This window comes from Molossus molossus, unplaced genomic scaffold, assembly GCF_014108415.1.
Source record: "Molossus molossus isolate mMolMol1 unplaced genomic scaffold, mMolMol1.p scaffold_m16_p_1, whole genome shotgun sequence".
Taxonomy (NCBI): Eukaryota; Metazoa; Chordata; class Mammalia; order Chiroptera; family Molossidae; genus Molossus; species Molossus molossus.
In genome coordinates, this window is record NW_023425344.1 from 200,265,695 (window position 1) to 200,285,978 (window position 20,284).

General features: G+C 42.7%; 1 protein-coding gene across 1 annotated transcript in view; it reads left to right on the plus strand.

Moving 5' to 3' along the window:
- The window catches only part of RAB8B (RAB8B, member RAS oncogene family), a 67,515-nt gene continuing 47,231 nt past the window's right edge, over positions 1 to 20,284 (plus strand). The window contains exon 1 of the mRNA XM_036241471.1: positions 1 to 205. Coding sequence (XP_036097364.1) covers positions 82 to 205 — 124 coding nt within the window. The 5' untranslated portion in view covers positions 1 to 81. The remainder of the gene's footprint in view (positions 206 to 20,284) is intronic.

A 20,284-nucleotide genomic window follows, 5' to 3' on the forward strand; every position in this document is an offset into this window, starting at 1 on the left:
CACGCCCCCTGGTCCGCCGCCCCCTCCCCGCCAGGCTCCGCTGCTGCTCTCGCTCCCGGGTCAGAGGGCCGGAGCGAGAAGATGGCGAAGACGTACGATTATCTGTTCAAGCTGCTGCTGATCGGCGACTCGGGGGTGGGCAAGACCTGCCTCCTTTTCCGCTTTTCCGAGGACGCCTTCAACACCACCTTTATTTCCACCATCGGTGAGGGAGGGGCCGCGGCCAGGAACCGGGAGGGAGAAATAGGGGGCGGGTGCGAGGGGGCTTGGGAGAGGGGAGCGGAGAAGGGCTTGGGGCCCCAGGGAGGGGACCCCGGGGACGGCAGGACGGCGAGGGTAGTGGGAGAGGGTGAAGGAGTGAGGAAAGGGGCGGGCGGAGATGTGAGGCTGGAAGGTGAAAGGGAAACTTGGAGGCAGAGAAAGGGGAACCAGAGGAACAAGGACTAGAGGTGTTGGGAGAAATGAGAGGGTTGAGGGGTGCAGGGAAGGGTCTTAGAGGGAAAAGTGTGTGTATGGGGGAGAACACAAGAAATCTTGTGGAGAGAAGGACAGTGGGTGTGAAATGGATTAGAAGGCAGGAAAAAGGAAGGAAATGTGAAGGGGGAAATGAAGCGTTGGGGGAATGGGACGCGAAGTGAAGGAACTGGAGACATAAGGGGCAAGAATGGTGAGAATCCAGCAATGGGAAGGGAGTTCAAGGGAGTAAGTGATCAGTAGGTGAGGGACCAGGGCACAGGGGGTCTGGCAGAGATGTCGTGGTAGGGGGCCGAAGAAATCTGGGGGGAGAAGAGTGCAGGGGACCAGAGATAGATTGAGGATACTTGGTAGAAGCAAGTAAAGGAGAGCTGGGTGTAAGTCAAACGAGGGGGGAAAGGAAGCAGGATACACAGTAGAGAGCCTGAACAGTGAAGACAGAGAAAAGAAGGTGGGAAAAGGAGGAAATGGAAAGCAGGACTTTTCTGTAACTGGGAGCACTATGACCATTTTCTCTCCTTCCTTTGGATCAAGTACAGGAAAAAGAAAAAGTGATTAATGATGGGATTATGTCCATGGAGCATTAAATTGTTCTGTGAGTGTTAACGAGTATTAAGAGAATTGGTGACTGGGGAATGATGTGGTCAGGAAAATATGACTCCTTTACTACCATCTCCTGAAAAGCAACATTTCTCAATTTTTTAAATTCTTGGGCTTGAAGGTTTAATAACCTCTCAATTGAGGAGTCAGCCTGGGTCCCTAAATATTTTGCTTTGGTTTTCATTAGTTGCTCAATGAAGCACAACATGCAATATACCCTGGATTATTTTCAGTTGATTCACTTTTTTTCTGATCTTGGCCGGGAGCTGTCCTTCCAGCTTTTGTACTGGAAAACTTTGTGGTCAGGTAACAAGTTCTCTTAACTTACTATAAACTGAATAGGAAATCAAAGCTGGTTTTAAGCTGCCTATACAAGTTACCTTAACACCATTTCTGTTGTTAAATAACTGCAGTTAATTACCTTAAGAATCTTAGCTTTCGGTTATCTGAATGATGTTTGTGGCTGCTAAAAGTAACTCACTTAAACGTCTTTCAAGTGGTTCTTACAGCATATTTCACAATGAATTTCTGGGATTATTGGGGGCTAGTGCTATGGTAATAAGTGTATTTGATTATTCGAATGCTTTAAGGGTAATTTATTATTTAAAAAAAGAATTTGGGGTATAGAGTGCTCTTCAAATTAAGTACTAGGAAAGGCTATGTGATGGATTGGTTTTGTTCTGGCCTCTTTCATATGGATTGAGTGGTCTGAAACCTCCTGGGTGTTATGATGATGTCTGGGCTTAGGGAAGTTTGAGTTGCAAGTTCTTGGCAGTCAGTCTTGAGTGGGACTTTTTCTTTTCTGAGGAAGCAGATTTTAAATGTCATGTCTCAAGTATATTTCTAAGAGATTTGGTTGGAGCTGTTACAGCAACTAAAGGGCGTTCATTTTGATGCTGGTACTAATTTCAAAACCCTGAGTAACCCTTTCACATTGTTGAATGCACGCTGCAGTCCAGTTGGTAAAGGACAATTTCAGGCAAGTTGAGTGGGCAGTCTTTTGTCCATTCTATGTGTGACCCTCCCAGAAGCATTCTCTTGCTTTGAAAGTGAGGGAGTCTCTCCTATGCTATTTTGATTAAGCTCTGTGGATGACCTTTGTTTGTTTGTAATAGTTTTATTAATTTTCCCTTTTTTTGGCCTTAATTTTTGACCCACATTTTATTACTTCTTTCTACAATAGTAGCTTTTAAAAATTACTTTTCATTCTGAAGGATTCAAATCTTTCTTGTGTGGATTTTTTTTTTTTTTAAATGATTGAAATTTAACTCAATGGAGGGTTAAAGCTATTAAGTCATGAAAAACAGTGTTCTGAAACTGTTTAGAACAGGTGGTGGACAGTTAAATGGGGTGAACCTTACAAAGAATAATCTTAGTCTTTGTATTTACTTTGGGGTGGATATGGTAAAAAAAAAAAAAAAAAAGTCTATGAGCTGTGTCGTCTGCTGTCATGGAGGAGGGGGAAATCTTCCATGCCTCTTAAGTAGCCCCAGAGCCCCAATAGGAAGTGGTAGCACACTGCCTTCAAACAGTAGAAGAATGTGTATATACCTGGAACTTAATGCTTCACATTTGAAATTAAGTTAGGAAACTAAGGTGAATGTTAATACCATCCTAGTCACAATTTCCCCACACTTTTCATTGACCACAAACGTAGGCTTGGAGTGTCCACATCTCTAACAACAAAATCCCACTGCTCCCTCAACACTCCCATCCCATCCCCAGGTGATAGGAAGTTGTTGAAGTGAGCGTTGGTGGTTCATCTCCTCCCAGTCAAAATGACTTCTTGAGGTACCTAGGTGTGTAAGTTCCTGGGTTATTCTAACTGGGTTTTGACAAGTGGGTTCTGTCACAGTGTTGCTGACAAAACTTGATAAGGTCTACGCCACAGGAAAAGTCCATTTCTTAACGCCTGGGGTTTGTGTGCATCTGTGTGTGTTTTGGTAGATATGTATACTTTGTGCCTTTTTTTTTTTCATGAGGGTTACATTTTAAGACTTAATTTTGTGGAAGTTTAAGTAGTTTTAAGAAGGGCATCTTGCCATCTTTAGACACTTTTAATAGGGTTTCTGCCATCACGAAAGGAAGGAGACAATTAGTCATTTTTGTTACAGATGCATTTGTCTCACAGATACTTTTTTATTACTTCTCTAAGGTTCTGCTGTCTTCTCGGATATCCTGGCTCCTCTCATTTCCTTTTTGCTCTGTGGGTGGTGGAGGGTACATTTTCTTTCAACTGACTTATTGGGAATCTTCCAGTATATCAGTCAGATAATATTTGTCAGCTATTGAGTAAGGATGTTTTATCCATTTGAAATTATAAATCCGGTGCCTAGGATCAACTAGCCTTTCAGTTCAAATATTTGAGAACTGAAAAAAGTTTTTTAATTGGCTTCCTGAAACCTCTTACATAATCATAATTAATGCTTAATTCAATGTCTATAGAATGTAACATTAAGACAACTAGGAAACGGTGATATACTGTTAGCTATCTATTATATTTCCTATGGGATATGGATGCATTTTAATATTGATACGAGGGCACATTGACATCTTGGAGTGGCCTGTACGGAATAAGGTGCTGATAGAAGAAAAAGAAAATCAGATCCTGTTCTCTAACAAGACAATCTAAGCTTCTTCCTTTTGCTGTCTTTCCCCAGCCCTTCCCCCATCTTCCTGTTAGGTTATTTCCTGAGTGGTTTCATTTTAGTATAGTCATAGTTTGACAGCAGAAAGAGTCTTAGAGATTATCTATTTTATGCCCCTGTCCCAATTTTATAAATAAGAAAACTAAGTGACATTGTCAAGATCACACAGGTGGTTGTAGCAGAGCCTCCAGTGAACTCCAGGTCCAAGTTTGTGTCACTTTTCACAATCAAGCTGCTGTTTCTGATCAGTATAACCAATCTCCATAAATTTGTCACCATTGCCCTGGCGGGTTTGACTCAGTGGTTAGACTGTTGGCCTGAGGACCAATGAGTCATGGGTTCGATTCCGGTCAAGGGCATGTACCTTGGCTATGGTTCATCTCCAGCCCTGGTCGGGGTCGTGCAGGAGGCAACCAGTGTCTTTTGCATGGATGTTTCTCCCTCTCTCTCTCTCTGTCTCTCCCTCCCTCCCACTCTATCTGAAGACAAATAGAAAGATATCCTCTGGTGAAGATTAAAAAAAAAAGCCCTGGCCAGTTTGGCTCAGTGGTTAGAGCATCGGCCTGCGGTCCGGAGACACCCGGGTTCGGTTCCCGCTAAGGGCACGTACTTCGGTTGCAGTTTGTCCCCGGCCCTGGTTGGTCGTGCGGGTGGCAGCCACTCGATGTGTCCCTTCACGTCAATGTTTCTCTCTCTCTCTCCCTTCCTCTCTCTCCCTCCCACTCTATCTGTACAAAAAATGGAAAAATATCCTCAGGTGAGGATAAAAAAAAAAAAAAAAAATCGTCACACCATCTTTTCTAGGAAGGAATTAGATTTTGCACATATGTATTTACGTGGAGAAAGTTAAATGTTCCCACTTTGATTAGCCAAATCTGTTCAGGGGAATAGTAAATGCTCCTACAATGGCTCGGAGTGCTATAGGAGTTGATGCAGGGAGAGCTCAGCATACTACAGCTGTCCTTTGCCCTCTCTGTAATGTCATATTAGGAGATCAAAGGGCACCCTGTCATTAAAATTCCTTCCATGTGCAAAATAACTAATGAAATCATATTAATAGTGGTTTGCTGGTAATTGTTGCAGCCTAGTCTCGCCAGAGCACTTTTAGATATTTTATTCTGAAACATTGCATTTTTTTCTTTTAGATTCAGTTTCCTCAAAATCAGGGGTTGACAAACTGTTGCCAACAGGCCAAATGTAGCCTGCAGCCTGTATTTTGCAGTCCACAAGCTAAGAATGGTTTTTACATTTTTTAAGGGTTATTAAAAAATCAAACAAAACAAAGAAGAATATGCAACAGAGACCATATGTGTCCTACAGAGCTTAAAAATATTTACTCTTTCTTTATAGAAAAAGTTTGCCGACCGACCCCCAACTTAAAATTAAAAACTGTTTTTCATTGGTAGCAATTCAAAGCTTTTATCAAGACTTATTGACTGAAAAACAAACTTTGTCATGTTTACATTTTTATCCAAGATGATATCAGCATTTGGCTGAGCGTAATCCAGATATGTAGAGCAAGTTGATTTTAATTTTCATAGTTGTTTTCATTCACTTCATCCTTGCAAACAAAAATATGTACGGAACATTCAACTTCAAATTGAACATTTTGTACATAAAGCCTTATTTTAATGTCATATGTTCTTTTAAAGCTGTCAGTAGACTTCCTATCTAAGTGATAGCTTTGAAATAGCACTTTTAAAAAGTAGAATTTAATACTTGGTGATAAAGGGTTAAATTTATCTCCTTAGTTCGTGCAAATTAAAAAAAAAAAGCCACCCAACAATTAAAGAGGAGAGTGGGGAAACTGAGTCTTGGATACAGATATTGATATGTCATAAGCATAAGTGTACTTTAGTAAAGAGTTTGGCCAGCTGTTCTGCATGGCAGCAGATCAGGGAGGAGATTCTCTTGGCAACAGCACAAGACTGTTTGGATCCACTGAGAAAAGCTGGAGGGAAGTAGGTTTGCATGTTGTCTTAGAGGGAAATAAGTCTAATCTTTGAAGACAAGGAAAAAATTAACAGTTGGTTTTTTAATTGAATCTGATAACTGAATCTGAAAAGAACCATGGAATCAGGAGTGGAAGATTAACAGATTCCCCAGAACTAGTTTGGGTCTGACTGCCTGCACACAGAACTGTCCCGGGGACCAGCTCTTTTGCGTGTGTTAGAATTGCTACTTAGAAGAATTTTACAGGAAAGAGTTTTTCATAGCAGGATGAGAAGAACTTTGGAGGGGGTTAGGGAAGTAGATTTAGATTGTTAGCAATAATATTGTGAAGCACAGTGTGGAGCTTCTGACATGTAGGTAGCCGAAGAAGTGGACTCGTTCATGTTTGGTGTTAGGAAGACAGTGTGGTGCATTAAGAAGAGCAATGGGGCCGTGGCCGGTTTGGCTCAGCAGTTAGAGCGGTGGCCTGCGGTCCGGAGAGACCTGGGTTCGGTTCCCACTAAGGGCACGTACCTCGGTTGCAGTTTGTCCTTGACCCTGGTTGGTCGTGTGGGTGGCAACCACTCGATGTGTCCCTTTTACATCGATGTTTCTCTCTCTCTCTTCCTCTCCCTCCCTCCCACTCTATCTGAGCAAAATATCGAAAAATGTCCTCAGGTGAGGATAAATAAATAAATAAGAAGAGCAATGGGCCTGGAGTCAGATCTGGGTTCATGTCCTGGCATCTGCCTTTCCTAGTTTTCTGACCTTTAGTGAGTCAGTTGCCCTTCTCGGGCCTTAATTTCTTCATCTATAATGGAATGTAATAATATGGTATCAATTTTTCAGAGTTGCTGTGAATTCCCTAGGGCAGGAATCACGTCTTACTCACTTTTCAAATATCCAAGGCCTGTATTAAATGACTACTCAACTGGATAAATGAATGACTGGACGGGTGAATTGTGAAAGTACTATATAAGTTGTAAAGATTGCTTGCGTTTTACTTAATGTCTCTCATAGTATTATAGATGATTAGATGATATCTGAGATAAGATTAAAAGTGCTTAATATGAATTCTTTACACAAGAATGGTATTTGCGCTAGTATAAAATGTTGTATATCTTTCTATGATCAGTTTTAAAGAAATGTTTTAAAATATACAAGATATTTTACTTATCTTTCAGACTCCATAATAAGCTGCTTAACACCATGCTTCCAACCCCCCACTAACATCAGTACCAAAGAGAAAATGAGTGAAATCACTGGGTTTGCTTTTGAAGAGCCATTTCAGCTTTGTCTCTGCCCGTTAGATTCAAACAATGCAACAGATGCCTGTTAACAGTTTTGTGCCCAGTTTTAATTAGCAGATGGAGCTATGCTTGTGTCTGTGTTCTGCCCAGCACTCCTTTGAGTGACAGGGTAGTGCGTGGATTGGAATTCGGTGTTTCTGTTGAATAAAGCCAAATTCTATTTTTACGTGGATGAATATAAACCTTTATTATATAGAACTACTTGTATATCTCACTGGAATAGCATAGTGTCTGGAGTAAAACTAATGTTTGTAATTATGTTCTCTGCTCTTAGTACAAGGAAAAACATTACCATTTTATAGTTTAAATGAAGGTTTTACTGTATCTTCAACCTGTCAGAAAGTGGCTCCCTTTGAAGATCCATTTCACTATTTTGGCACAGTATGTTAAGGAATATGCAAAGCTGGGCTGAAGCAGGCTTTAGCATGAATGTCAATACCCAATTGGTAGGGGCCACCTGGAATGCTGTGTTGTGTAGAATCCTGAGGTCCTATCAGAGCTCAGCAGGCTGGAGGGCTGTCATGGATTCCTGATGTCTGCCATGGAGATGGAGGGAGAGAGTGGGTGGCAAGGTCATACACATATGCCGCCAATTTTCTAAAGTGAATAGGTAGCTATCCAGTGCATTATGTCTACATTTCAGTATTAAAATGTTATTGGTGCCCCTGGCTGGGTGGCTCAGTTGGTTGGAGCATCGTCCCGGGCACCAAAAGGTTGTGGGTTTGATTCCCGGTAAGGGCACATACCTGGGTTACAGGTTTGATACCTGGTTGGGGAGCATATGGGAGGCAATTGATCTATGTTACTCTCTCAGTCAATGATTCTCTCTCCTTTCCTTTCTCTCTCTCTAAAAAAAATCAGTACACATGCTTGGGTGGGGATTAAAAAAAAATATATATATATATATATATATGTATATATATATATATATATACACACACATATATATATATATTATTGGTGAATGATTATTGGTAATGTTGTGTATGGAGATGTGTCCTTTTCTCCTTTTTCTACTGAACATAGGAAAGTCCCAAAGTTTGTGTTTTTTGGACTTTTCTGATTTTGACTTGATTTAATAAGAACCTTCAAGGAAGTGGATGACTTGATTGTCTGCTGAAGAAAGAAGCCTACTTTTTGTTTTATTTTGTGTTACTTGGTTACTCAAGACTTCCTTTGGGAAGCCACATACAGTGGTAGAAACATTTTCTGCAGCAGCCCTGTTATGTTACTTGGCTGTGATGAAATATTTTCTTGCCGTCCTACCTGTAGCATTCAGCATCATTTTAATCAGGTGCTTTAGTATTTATCTGTTGCTGGACATGAATTTTAATTCTTGGCTCCCAGGAGAAAATGCTAAGGCTCTGCATCAAATTTAGGCTTGCCATCACTAAGATAGACTGAGAGACGGTGCTCCTTGCCATCCCGTGACAGCATTGTAGGATTTCAGACCACTTTGCAAAAGCTGTGTCAGGATGAATTCTCACCTCATCATGATGCAAACCAACCACAAGGCAGTTAAGCAGTGTGCAGTGTTACACCACTTTCTGTTAGCAGAGCTGGGACTGAAGTGGCTTCCCCCACATCACATTGTTATTTCGCCTGTTTTGGCAGAGAACTGGAAATCATTATTTTAACAACTCATGGATATTTTCCTGATGTATAAAGTGGTACAACAATCTCTAAAATATGTGATCAGGTTTTAACATGAAATATCAGTGACCTATTTAAAAGCTGAACTTTAAGAGTTTGTTTCTTAGGACCCTATGCAATATTTGTTTATCTAGAATAGGTATTGCAAAATATTCTAAGATCATACACACTGACAAGAAAATTTCTGAGCTCCTCTTAATTAAATTACAGAGGGCCGTAGAGTGAGAGAACAGAGCAGTGAGGCCCTTGTAGCTGGGGGCCAGCTAACAAGACTGCTCACTCCCGAGTGCATGTTGGAACTTTGAATTAACTTCCAGGTGGCTGCCCTCAAACCACTGGAGCCAGCATCTTGTTTACACACGAACTTTTCAGACTGTTGCCCATCACCCATAACCAATCCAGAGGAGCAAACACTTCTTCCTTACGGACTCTGCACCTATCCCAGAACTAGCCCCGCTTCACCTTCTTCCACCCTCTTTATCTACTTATCTACAGCCAGTGTAAACTCTTTCAAAACTACTTACCTCTTTCTTCCCCTACTTCGTGTGAAAAGGCTGGCCACTCCTGGGTGGCGGACATGTTGTCTTTCCACCTGGTTCTGCTGCTGGTGTACACTTCATGCCCAGGACCCGGGCCTTTTCTTTTTCTTGCTCACAATGGCCCAGTAAACCCTTCTTTTTACAAAGATGTTCAGCTGTGGAAATTGAAATTTTTGTTTAACAACAAAAATACACAAAATCCATCGCAAAAAAGAGTTTGTGTTGTGAGATGTCAGTAACTAACCTTACTGTAACATGTTAGTTGCTTATGAATTTGGATGGGATCACTGTTTATGGTTTTTAATAAAGAATATTTAACATGTTTTTTCTTCTTAAGATCTCTGACTTGAAAGGTTGGCCAAAAAAGAAATACACCTGGGTTCAGGCAAGAGAACTTTACTGGGGAGTTTACCTGCCGGGCTGATTCCTAAGGCAGGGTCGGCGCTGGTATCTCTTAACAGGCAGGGTTATATAGGGGGTGTATGGGTGAGGGGCTGGCAGCCCGTAGAGGGAGAAGACAATGTGATTTGGCTACTTGAGTAGGTATAACTGCAAGGAGACCAAGGGTGGGGGGGGGGGTCTCCACTCCCAGGGTGATTCAACCTGGACACTTGGGGTAGTGTTCTGGAGCATCTTGTTTCTCAGAATTCTTCTCATGTATCAAGGGAGGACGGAGTTGGAGACGTTGGCATATATCGAGGAGGAGGGAGTTAGAGACTTTGGCTGTAACCCAATCATGACTGAAATCTTGTATTGAGAGTTAACTTCCATTTTTGAAATGACCCAGACTGCTTTCTTATTTCGCTCTCTCCATTAACACCTCGCCCATACCAGGATTTGGGGAGAGGGGCTTGGATTGGAAAGCGAATAATGAAAACAACATTCTACACTCCTCCCTTGTCAATTTCTTTAGCTGTTTGTTCAGTGTCTTGCTTTTGCTTTTTGTTAGAAGTTGGAGTAAACTATTGGGTTTAGAAACTTCTGCCTAAAATAGTTTGAGAATTAATAGTGATCTCTGACTGCATTGCTTGCTTATATTGTTTAGAACTAGAAAATTCAAAAATGGTACTTGTGCCCAGCTGGTGTGGCTCAGTTGGTTGAGTGTTGACCCATAGACCAAGAGGTCACTGGTTCAATTCCTGGTCAGGGTACATAACCAGTTTGCAGGCTCAACCCCACCAGTAGGGGGCATGAAAGAGGAAGCCAATCCATGTTTCTCTCTCTCCCTCTCCTTTCCTCTCTCTCTAAAAAATAAATAATCAATCAATCAATCAATCAATAAAACATATTTTAAAAAATGGTAGTTGTCTCAGTGACCACCAATAATGAACAGTGACGTACATAAGGGTGCCATCCACATATAAAATAATTCGAGTGAGTGCATTTCCTATTTTCTCTACTTACTATTCTTTTTAAGATTTCCAGCTATTCTAGAAGCATGAAAAATGCATGGGACAATCGAACTAATTTTTTCCACTTTCACAAAATCCCATTATAATTAAAATTTAAAACTTGTATATAATATAATCAGAGGTGTGTCTCTATCATAGCCTTCCATCTTCAACTTTGATGAACACCATTACATTTTAAATTTATGTTGTGATCTCATTATATGATCTACCACATTTTTAAATTCAAATGATCTCTTTATTATTATTATTATTTTTTTTTTATCCTCACCCGAGGACATTTTTCCTTTTTTGTTCTGGTAGAGTGGGAGGGAGAGACAGGAACAGAGAGAGAGAGAGAGAGACATCGATGTGAAAGGGACACATCGAGCAGCTGCCACCCGCACGACCAACCTGGGCCGGGGACAAACTGCAACCGAGGTACGCGCCCTTAGCGGGAACCGAACCCGGGCCTCTCGGGACCGCAGGTCGATGCTCTAACCGCTGAGCCAAACTGGCCAGGGCTGATCTCTTTATTATTGCAAAATAGAGTGTATAGTACTCAGAGAAACAAGTGGTGCATGTTTCCAGTCCATCATGGCTCAAGCCCCTCCCAAGGACGTTAGACTAGGCCTGTTTTCTCATCATGCAGGCAAGTGTAGGCTTCAGAGTTTCTTCTGCCTGCATCATTCAATGAATCTATGAAATCAAGTAGTGTCTGTAAAGAAAAAAGGGTTTGCATTTTTTGTTCTTCTGTTAATGATTGTGGGCAAGAACTGGTTCTTTATGCAGGTGGACACTAGTGTTTTGATGACATGAAGACAGAGGACAAAGTAGTAGCATAAGTTCATTCAAGCCCAGCCTGTGTTGATCTTGTCAGTTAAACTTTTTGTAGTACTGTTACCAGAGACGGACCTGGCCCTGAGTGGGTCTGTCTAGGGCCAGCTGGTAGGTAGTGTCTGAGTTCTTGACTTGATGCAGGGAAGATTTCACAACCAAGTCCAGGTGACAATGAAGGTATGTTTATTAAAGCTGGTGATAGTGAAACAAGGAAGGGCTTAGCGTAGAAGAAGCAACAGGAGAGCCTAGGCTAGGCTGCTTTGGCTTACTGGGAAGTCAGAGAAAAGAGGGCCTTGGAGACAGGGGCGGGGGGTTAGCCCAGGACAAGCTGCCACTGCCCCAGTTGCCAGTCTCATGGGGACCCTTAGAATTTAGGAGATGACACCTGTAGGGGAAGAAGAGGGAGAAGGGAAAAGTGCAGGCATGCTTCCCAGAGGGAGAACACATGCTGGATCCTCTGTCTTAAGGGTTTTTCTCTCTCTTGCAGGCAGGAATCTTAGGGGAGGTCCCAGGGGAGAGTGTCAGACGACTATTAATCAGTTTTCCAGTTGTGCCCTTTCAGTAGTCTTTACTGATGGGTCGGCCCCAGGGCAGGGGGTCATCATTAGTTATTGCAGCTGGTCCTAGCATTGCCCACCTGGTTTTGCGGCATTTTTGGACCTGGAGCTGAAATACAGCTGAGGCCTAGATGTTATCTCTAGGGAGGTGACCTTTCTGTATCTGCTTGTAAATTGCTTGGGCAGTTTGTTCAGCTCTCTGTCTCAGTTTCCCCATTCCACTTGCCAAGGAATTTTCCCAGCTTCTTACTGTCCTGCCTCAGCACTAAAGAAGCTGTGAAATGTTTTCAGATCCTGTCCTTAACGATGCCTTAGTTTCAATAATAGAAGTTAAATGTCACCAGAAAAAATAGCAACTTGAATGTTGGAAAAATAAAATATTTCTTCAAAGGAGATATATAAAGTATTTTTAAATTATCTCATTTTCTTCATATACAATATGGTGAAGTAGGTGAAAAATAATCTAAAATAATAGAAAGCCTTTTACTGCTTAGGTATGCTGAGGCTAAATTTCCAATTGACAGGTGAGGGGCGAGGGGCCTGAGGTTCAGAGTATGGAGATTACTCAAGGTCACACAGAGCCTGACCTTGAGCATTGGTTTTCTGAATTGAAGTCTCTTATACCTCATCCGCCATCAGCTCTCTTGCTATGAAGAGACATTGCTGATATAGCATAAAATAGTCAACATTTTGTGGGAGAGAAGTCAGGGATTGAACTAAGAGATGTACACCTGTCCTTGATTAACCATTTGCTTTGGTCAAGTCTTGAATCTTCTCTTGGCCTTTGTTTTTTTCTTTTGTTGGCCTTTGTTGTTTTCATTAGTAAAAAGGAGAGGCTGGGGGTGGCAGGGGAGAGCATCAGTGATTTGTTAGTAGGTTCACTAAATTCACTCATTCAGTGAACAGCATTATTTAGGCAACGTTTTGAAAGGGAAAAGAGTAACAAGTATCCAGGCAGTTCGAATACAAAGATGAAAATGGTCACAAGTGGATAAATAGAAAATGTTATGAAAATACAGAGGAGAGATAGAGGAAAACTTCTAGGAGGAAATGACATCTAATCTAAAATCAGAACTCCAAGGAGTTGGGTGGCTAAAATGGGAAAGCCCGAGCGGGGAGGCCTCCCCCTGCAGTTGCCAGACAGCACAGCCCTGGAGGAACTTGGAGAAATCCTGTTTGGCTAAAACCTGCAGTGAAGTGGGGCTTGCAACGAGGTAAAGTTGAAGGGTAATAGAGGGCAGACCGTGAAGGGATTTAAAACCTGTTCAGAGATTGGATTTTTATGCTGAGAGCTCAGTCGCTGGGGAGTTTACACACAGAGACCAGTTTGGAGATTAGCAGACGATATCAGTTGCCCCTCACCTTCACTGGGACCTTTACTATTTACAAAGTACTTTCATTTACATCATTCACTAATCCTATTCATGGACAGAGATTATTATCTCCATGTTCTAGACAAGGAAGCTAAGGTTCTGAGAGGGTCATCGATGTGATCAATCAAGTAAATAGGTAGAGGAGCCATGACTGGAGCCTCCCACTTCAGTTCTGGACCACAGAATGTCCACGACAGACTGCTCCTCTCAGGATGGGCCCTGGTGTTTTCCGTGGGATTCTGCATTGGCACTTAGCCTGCAGTAGCGGTCACTTCCAGTGGTCTGTGAGAACTGTGTACACTGGCCAGCAAACCCTTGAGAAGTGTGTTGAGTGGAAAGATGAAATCAACCTCTTCTTGGACAGGCCCCAGGAACAACTATTGCAAACATGCATCACATTGCCTGTTGGCCCTGGGAGGTCAGTGGACTTGTGGTTGGGGATTGTCCTGGCCTCTTACCCAGTCCCTTAGGAAGCAGTCAAATATGTGCACAGCAGAATGTGGGCAGGAGAGGATAGCATCTAATTATGAATCCAACGCATTTGCGTAAAGGAAACTAATTATATCGGAAATCTCAGCATTGCCTCTCCACATGGGGCCATTCGTTTGTTAAGCTTGTATTTGTTGGCCTTAGACTATAGCATTGCTAGGAACAGCTACTATAATTGTGAGCCTCCTTCCTTAGACAAATTAAGTTTAAACGTCATGTTAGCCTGTCCTTTCCTATTTTCAGGATGAAATGGTCTCTGCCCTGGGTGTTGTTTGGAAAGCCCCGGTTGGCAGAGTTTTCCTCAGAATCACAGTGCATTGTAGACTAGACCAATACCTGATTTGTTTGCTAACCCTGAGTCTCCAGAATGGTGCAGTGAGCTCGAAAGGCCCAAGCAGCTAAATTTTTGTTTTGTTTTGTTTTGTTTTGTTTTGTTCAGTTAGAGTGAGAGGGAGAGAGAGACAGAGAGAGAAACATCGACATGAAAGAGACACATCGAGTGGCTGCCACCCGCACGACCCAACTAGGGCCGAGGACAAACTGCAACCGAGGTACATGCCCTTAGCGGGAACCAAACCCGGGTCTCTCTGGACCGCAGGCCGACGCTCTAACCGCTGAGCCAAACCGGCCAGGGCCCAAGCAGCTAAATTTGATGTAATAAAGTCCATCTGCTAAAATTCATGAACTTGCTGGAGAGGGGAGCCCCTGGGTCCTCACTTAGCCACTGCATTCTTGATTTGTCTAGGGGGCATTGGTTTCTCTGAGCCCCTGAAAGATCAGGAGCAAGGCTAGGGCCTCCTAGAGGCAGGCCACCAACATCCAAGAGGAAACAATAGCGGTGTGGTACCTAGCGATGGCATTTGTTATATGACAGGGCAAGTCAATAGTACACTTCCTGGGCTTCCATTTCTTCATAAGCAAAAAGGGAACATTGTACTAGGTACGCACAAAAGTCCCTTCCAAAACTTTGCTCCTAAATGAGAGCCTGTGGACACCCTGACAAAATGGAAAAAGTAGAAATAAGAACTCAAAATAACATTGTAGTATAGATAAAAGAGCTTGGGCTTTTGAGACAGTCTCAAAAATTTGAATCCTCATTCTGCACTTATTTGAGAGCCTTAGGCAGATTATTTAACCAGTTTTCCATATTGACAAAGGAAGGATAGTAATTCCTTTGCAGGATTTTTGTTTCATTTTATTTTTGAAAATGAAACAAGTTACTGTATGTATACTATCTTTGGCACAATGGGAAACACACAAAAAAAGGTGTGTATGTGAACGGGTGTGAGTGAACTCAGCCCCAGTTCACTGAGGGTACCTGGGGCTTCATTGTTATAGCACTTGCCTTTAATGATAAGAGCTAACAGTATTGAATGCTTACTGTATACCAGGTACAGTTTTGGGCATTTTACAGGAATTAACATTTTTTTATGGATTGTCTGGTTTAATTCTCACAACAACCTCTTAGGTGCATTCGGTTGTTGTTTCCATTTTCTAAATGAAGTTTAATAACTAAAAAGAGCCCTGGCCAGTTTGGCTCAGCGGTTAGAGCGTCGACCTGCGGTCCGAAGAGACCCGGGTTCGGTTCCCGCTAAGGGCACGTACTTCGGTTGCAGTTTGTCCCCGGCCCTGGTCGGTCGTGCGGGTGGCAGCCACTCGATGTGTCCCTTCACATCGATGTCTCTCTCTCTCTCTCTCCCTTCCTCTCTCTCCCTCCCACTCTATCTGTACAAAAAATGCAAAAATATCCTCGTGTGAGGATAAAAAAAAAATAACTAAAAAGAAATTAATAGTATGTGTCAATATTATAAAAATATGATTAATGACTTTTTGAAATTAAAAGTATCATCATCTTGATTATACTTGAGGCACAGAATGGTTGAATAACTTCTCAAGGTCACACAGCTAGTAAGTGGTGGAACCAACTAAGATTTGAACCCTGGCAGTTTGGTTCCCCAATGCCTTTCTGTCCCAGGTGACTCAGAAATATTTTGAACACAAAGAAGATGAGTTATCTTTAAGGGCGACGTGCTGCAAGGTGAACGGCTGCATCACTCCTTACCAGCTGGGTGATGTCACCAGTTCTTAAACCTCCTTGCCCCAGGCCCCTCTCTCTGCAGGGGACTGTTGTGTGGCAATTTAATGAAGTATAATGAAGCATTTAGCGGAGGGCCTAGCACACAGTCAGGCTCTAAATTGTGAAGGGTTTTGTTTTTTTTTCCAGGTAATTTGTTAGAACGAGTTTTATAAAAAATGCAAACAAAAACATTTTGGTTACATAATGGGGGTGTGCTTCAGTTTCCTAGAAAATTAGTTCTTAAAGTTTAGGATCATGTGCGTTTTACAAAGCTAGAATAGAATATTTGTCTTCGAACTTGTTCCCGGAGCGAAGGTGATTGTCCCTGGCCTCCCCTGGCAGAGGGAGGTGTCCAAGAGCAGCCCTTGACCTCAGGCTGGGGGTGTACTGGAAGGAGCAAGTTCTTCCCAGCCTTTCAGCTGCTGCAAATTCTCAGGGCATTTTGAATTCCGCCTTTGGATGAAAACAAAAACAAAAACAAAATAGTGTACAATGCCTTGTCTAGAAAGGACAAACGTTTCAATGAAAATATTCTAGCTCCATGTCCTCTGTTAGGGCCCTGAATTTTAAGTGCAGTGAGTTTCTGAGTGAAGTCTCCTGAATCTTAATGAGTTTGTTTGCATACATGAATTTGAACAATACATTAAATCTTGAAATACTTTAGCCTATTTTAGTGGAGTAAATTACCCACCCTGAAAGTTAGTTAATAGGCTTTTCTTTACCTAATAATCAAGATGATGATACTTTTAATTTCAAAAAGTCATTAATCATATTTTTATAATATTGACACATGCTATTAATTTCTCTTTAGTTATTAAACTGTCTCCACAAAAGAAAGAAAGAAATGTGTCTGTGTGAGCATAAAACACGACCCCCGCCAACACTTTTCCTTATTGTGCTCTTAGTATATGATGGTGATTACATGTACATGGTAGGCATAAATCTGAAATTGGGTTTGGTTTTATACAGTACTTGCTTTGGACCAGGAAGGTGAGTTGAGATGCTTTTCATTAGTTTAAACGTGTTTTTAAACATTAAAAAACAATAACATATACAAGAATAGAAAAAGAGATGACAGGGATGAGATCATGAAGGGCCTCAAAGTTCAGTGTAAAGAAGATAGATTTTATTCTGCCTGTAGTTGAAAGGACATATGCAGGGAAGTGACACATTTGATTTATAATTTAAAAAGCTGCAACAGTTTTAAGAGAGTTCATTTTGAGGCTGAATGGCACTGAAAACCATGCCATGGAACTCCTTGGTCCGGTTCATTCCCTAAAATGTTGCATCCGGAAAAACATGTTAAAAATGTTCAGATGAGCCCTGGCCGGTTTGGCTCAGCGGTTAGAGCGTCCACCTGCGATCCGGAGAGACCCGGGTTCGGTTCCCGCTAAGGGCACGTACCTCGGTTGCAGTTTGTCCCTGGCCCTGGTTGGTCGTGCGGGTGGCGGCTGTGTCCTTTTCACATCGATGTTTCCCTCTCTCTCTCTTCCTCTCTCTCCCTCCCACTCTGTACAAAAAATGGAAAAATGTCCTCGGATGAGGATAAAAAAAAAAAATGTTCAGATGAGCCCTGACCAGTTTGGCTCAGCAGTTAGAGCATCGGCCCGTGGACCAATGAGTCGCAGGTTTGATTCTGGTCAAGGGCATGTACCTCGGTTGCAGTTCGTCCCTGGCCCTGGTCGGGGTCATGCGGGAGGCAGCCAGTTGATGTATCCCTCTCACATCGATGTTTCTTTCTCTCCCTCTCATTCTATCTGAAGACAAATAGAAAAATATCCTCAGGTGAGGATTAGAAAAAACAAAAACATTCAGATGACCAGAGCCTTGCTAATGAGGCATAAAGGTCGTGATGGTGGGGTTCAGTGGACGCTCCAAGCAGTGCAGTGTGCCCAAATGGTGGCTGGAGCAGAAGCCTTCAGGACCTCACATCTGACTTCTGGAGAACAGGAGCCACGACTTGCTTCTTCAGAGCTCATTTGTCTGATGCTCAGGCACACTATCTCTTTGTGGAATAAAGGAACTAACACTATATATGTTTCTTCTGAGGATGGATTTGGGGCTCCTGCAATAGTGATATCTCACCCATTAGCACATACGTAAGGATGTGTATGTAATTATCACCTGTTATTGCTTATGATCTTTTTCTAGATGTGAGAGTGATAAAGTCAACCTGTTTCTCTTTTACCCAGAGTATTTATAATAACAGATGCCTATTTATGCCTAGGCATAAATGCCCAGTTTCTGGGGCATGGAAAGCCCTCAGTCATAGTTTGTTGGATGAATGCACACTTGACGGCTATTACTCTTCCTCAAGTCCAGCTGTTTAGGTCTCACTCAAATCACGGCACGTGGCTCCCCTCTGCATCTATCTTCCAGAGAAGACTGCATGACCCCCTAACAAGCGCTTCTTCAACTTTCTTACTATCTCTAATTTCTGGGTATTTTCAGCTTCCCTCATTTCTCCTTCCCAAGGAGCCAGTGCTGACCTGTTGATATGTTCTTGATGTAATACCTTCCCACTGTCCTGGGACCCAGCTCTGGCAGCAGCCCCCTCCTGTCTTCCATCTCTCTCTTCTCTTTCTCTTTCCACTGGCCCTTTCTGCTATGCTTTCAGTCCTGTTGAAATTGTCCCCATTCGAATAAGGAGAGCCCTTAAATTCGCTGCTTCCTCAAGTCACTCATCTCCCCATCTCCTTTCCTTTGTTTAATTTCTTGAAAGAGAAGTCTTGTCACCTGCACTTTTCTATTATCCTGCACTGCCTGCTTCAATGCTGTGCCCAGGTCACCCTGTCCTCCAGACTGGACAGGCCCCTGGCCTCTCCGCAGCACTTGTCACTGCTTATTACCTGCTCCTTGAAACTCATTCCTGCACCAGCTTCCAGGAATTGTCTGCTCTGATTTGCTTCCTACTCTTCTAACTGTGCCTTTTGTTTCCCTTAGTGGTCTCATTGTGTCTTTTAACTGAAGTCATTTTCCAAGTATCTGGTCCTGTTTTTTCCTCTTTTCTCTTTTGGACATGTAGACACTTTAATACCGTTTGTAATCCACACCCATCTGTGTGATTCACTGCATTACTGTCTGTCTCTTCTGCCAGGTCACAGCTCCATGAGAGCAGGCACCAGATCTGGCCTCCACTGTATCCCTAGCACCTGGGAGAGTGGCTGATTGCACGAAGGGCTCAGAAATCCCCAAGAGGTGAAGGTAGTAAGCTTGACCCTCTCCACGCCTTCCACATACGACTTTCCAGTGTTGTCTCATTATATCGCCAGCCTTTCCCAAACTCCTGCCCTGTATGCCTGCCCCAAAATGAATGCATTTCCTCCTCTTTCTAGTACCCTTTCATGGATTTTCATATATTTGTTAACATTACCACTATTTTTAAAAAATGTATCTAGGTTCAAAACCTGGAAGTCATTCTTACTGTGCCCTCTCCTCCTAAATCCTACACATAATTTGTTGCCAAGTCCTTTCCGTTCTTCTACCACCTCAGCTCCTCTGCCCTGGTCTGCAGTATCCTCCTTGGTGGCCTGAGCACTTGCAGACTCGGGCAGCACACCTCTCACTTCCCCGTTCCGTTCTACACACTTTGATCAAATTAGTTGTAGAGCACAGCTCTGATGATAAATCATATTCGTTCCTTACCTCGCCCCTGAAAAGTCTTATTTTCACTGTTTAATTGACTGTCTTCCTCGGTCTACCATTCCAAACTCCCTAGCATGCCTAGACTAACCCAGGGACTCCGGAACAGGTGTGCCGGGCAGGCTGTGGCCAAGGTGTCCCTGACCCGTGGAAGGTTACTATCTGACCTTTCGTGAGAAGGAATGCTATTTTTAAGTTTCTGAGATGATATGCTTCCTACATTTTTTGGAATTAGAATGCTTCTTACAAAGTGATGCTGACAATAGACAGTCATTATTTATCTCACTATCATTTGCAAAATTTTTAAAAGTTGCCATACAGGCGGTTGCCACACCTCTGGGGGCCCTGCGTGGCTGGGACCTGCCCTCCTCCAGTCCATATAGCACAACGTCTTACTGTGCCTACAACCAACCAGTATTTGGAACCACATTCTTTTGGAATCCACTGCAAAATTTCCTACCGGCCAAGTTCAAGTGGGCAAGTTGGGTCCCCACCTGCAGCTGGACTCAAGGCCAGCTCAGTGGCTGCGGCTCGCCTCTGCTTGCTGGAACATTCTAATATTTACGCTTTTGTTATAAGCTATTTAAAACCAATAAGAAGACCTGATATTCAGGAAAAAAATCAACACATTTTTTAATGACTAATTTTTAAAAGACCCACTAACACGAGACACCATCTGAGGACCTGCTAAGGGAGCTGGGGTGGTGGCCACCCCGCCTGCAAAGTCATCACAAGCTCCTCCACTCCTGGGCTGCATGAGGA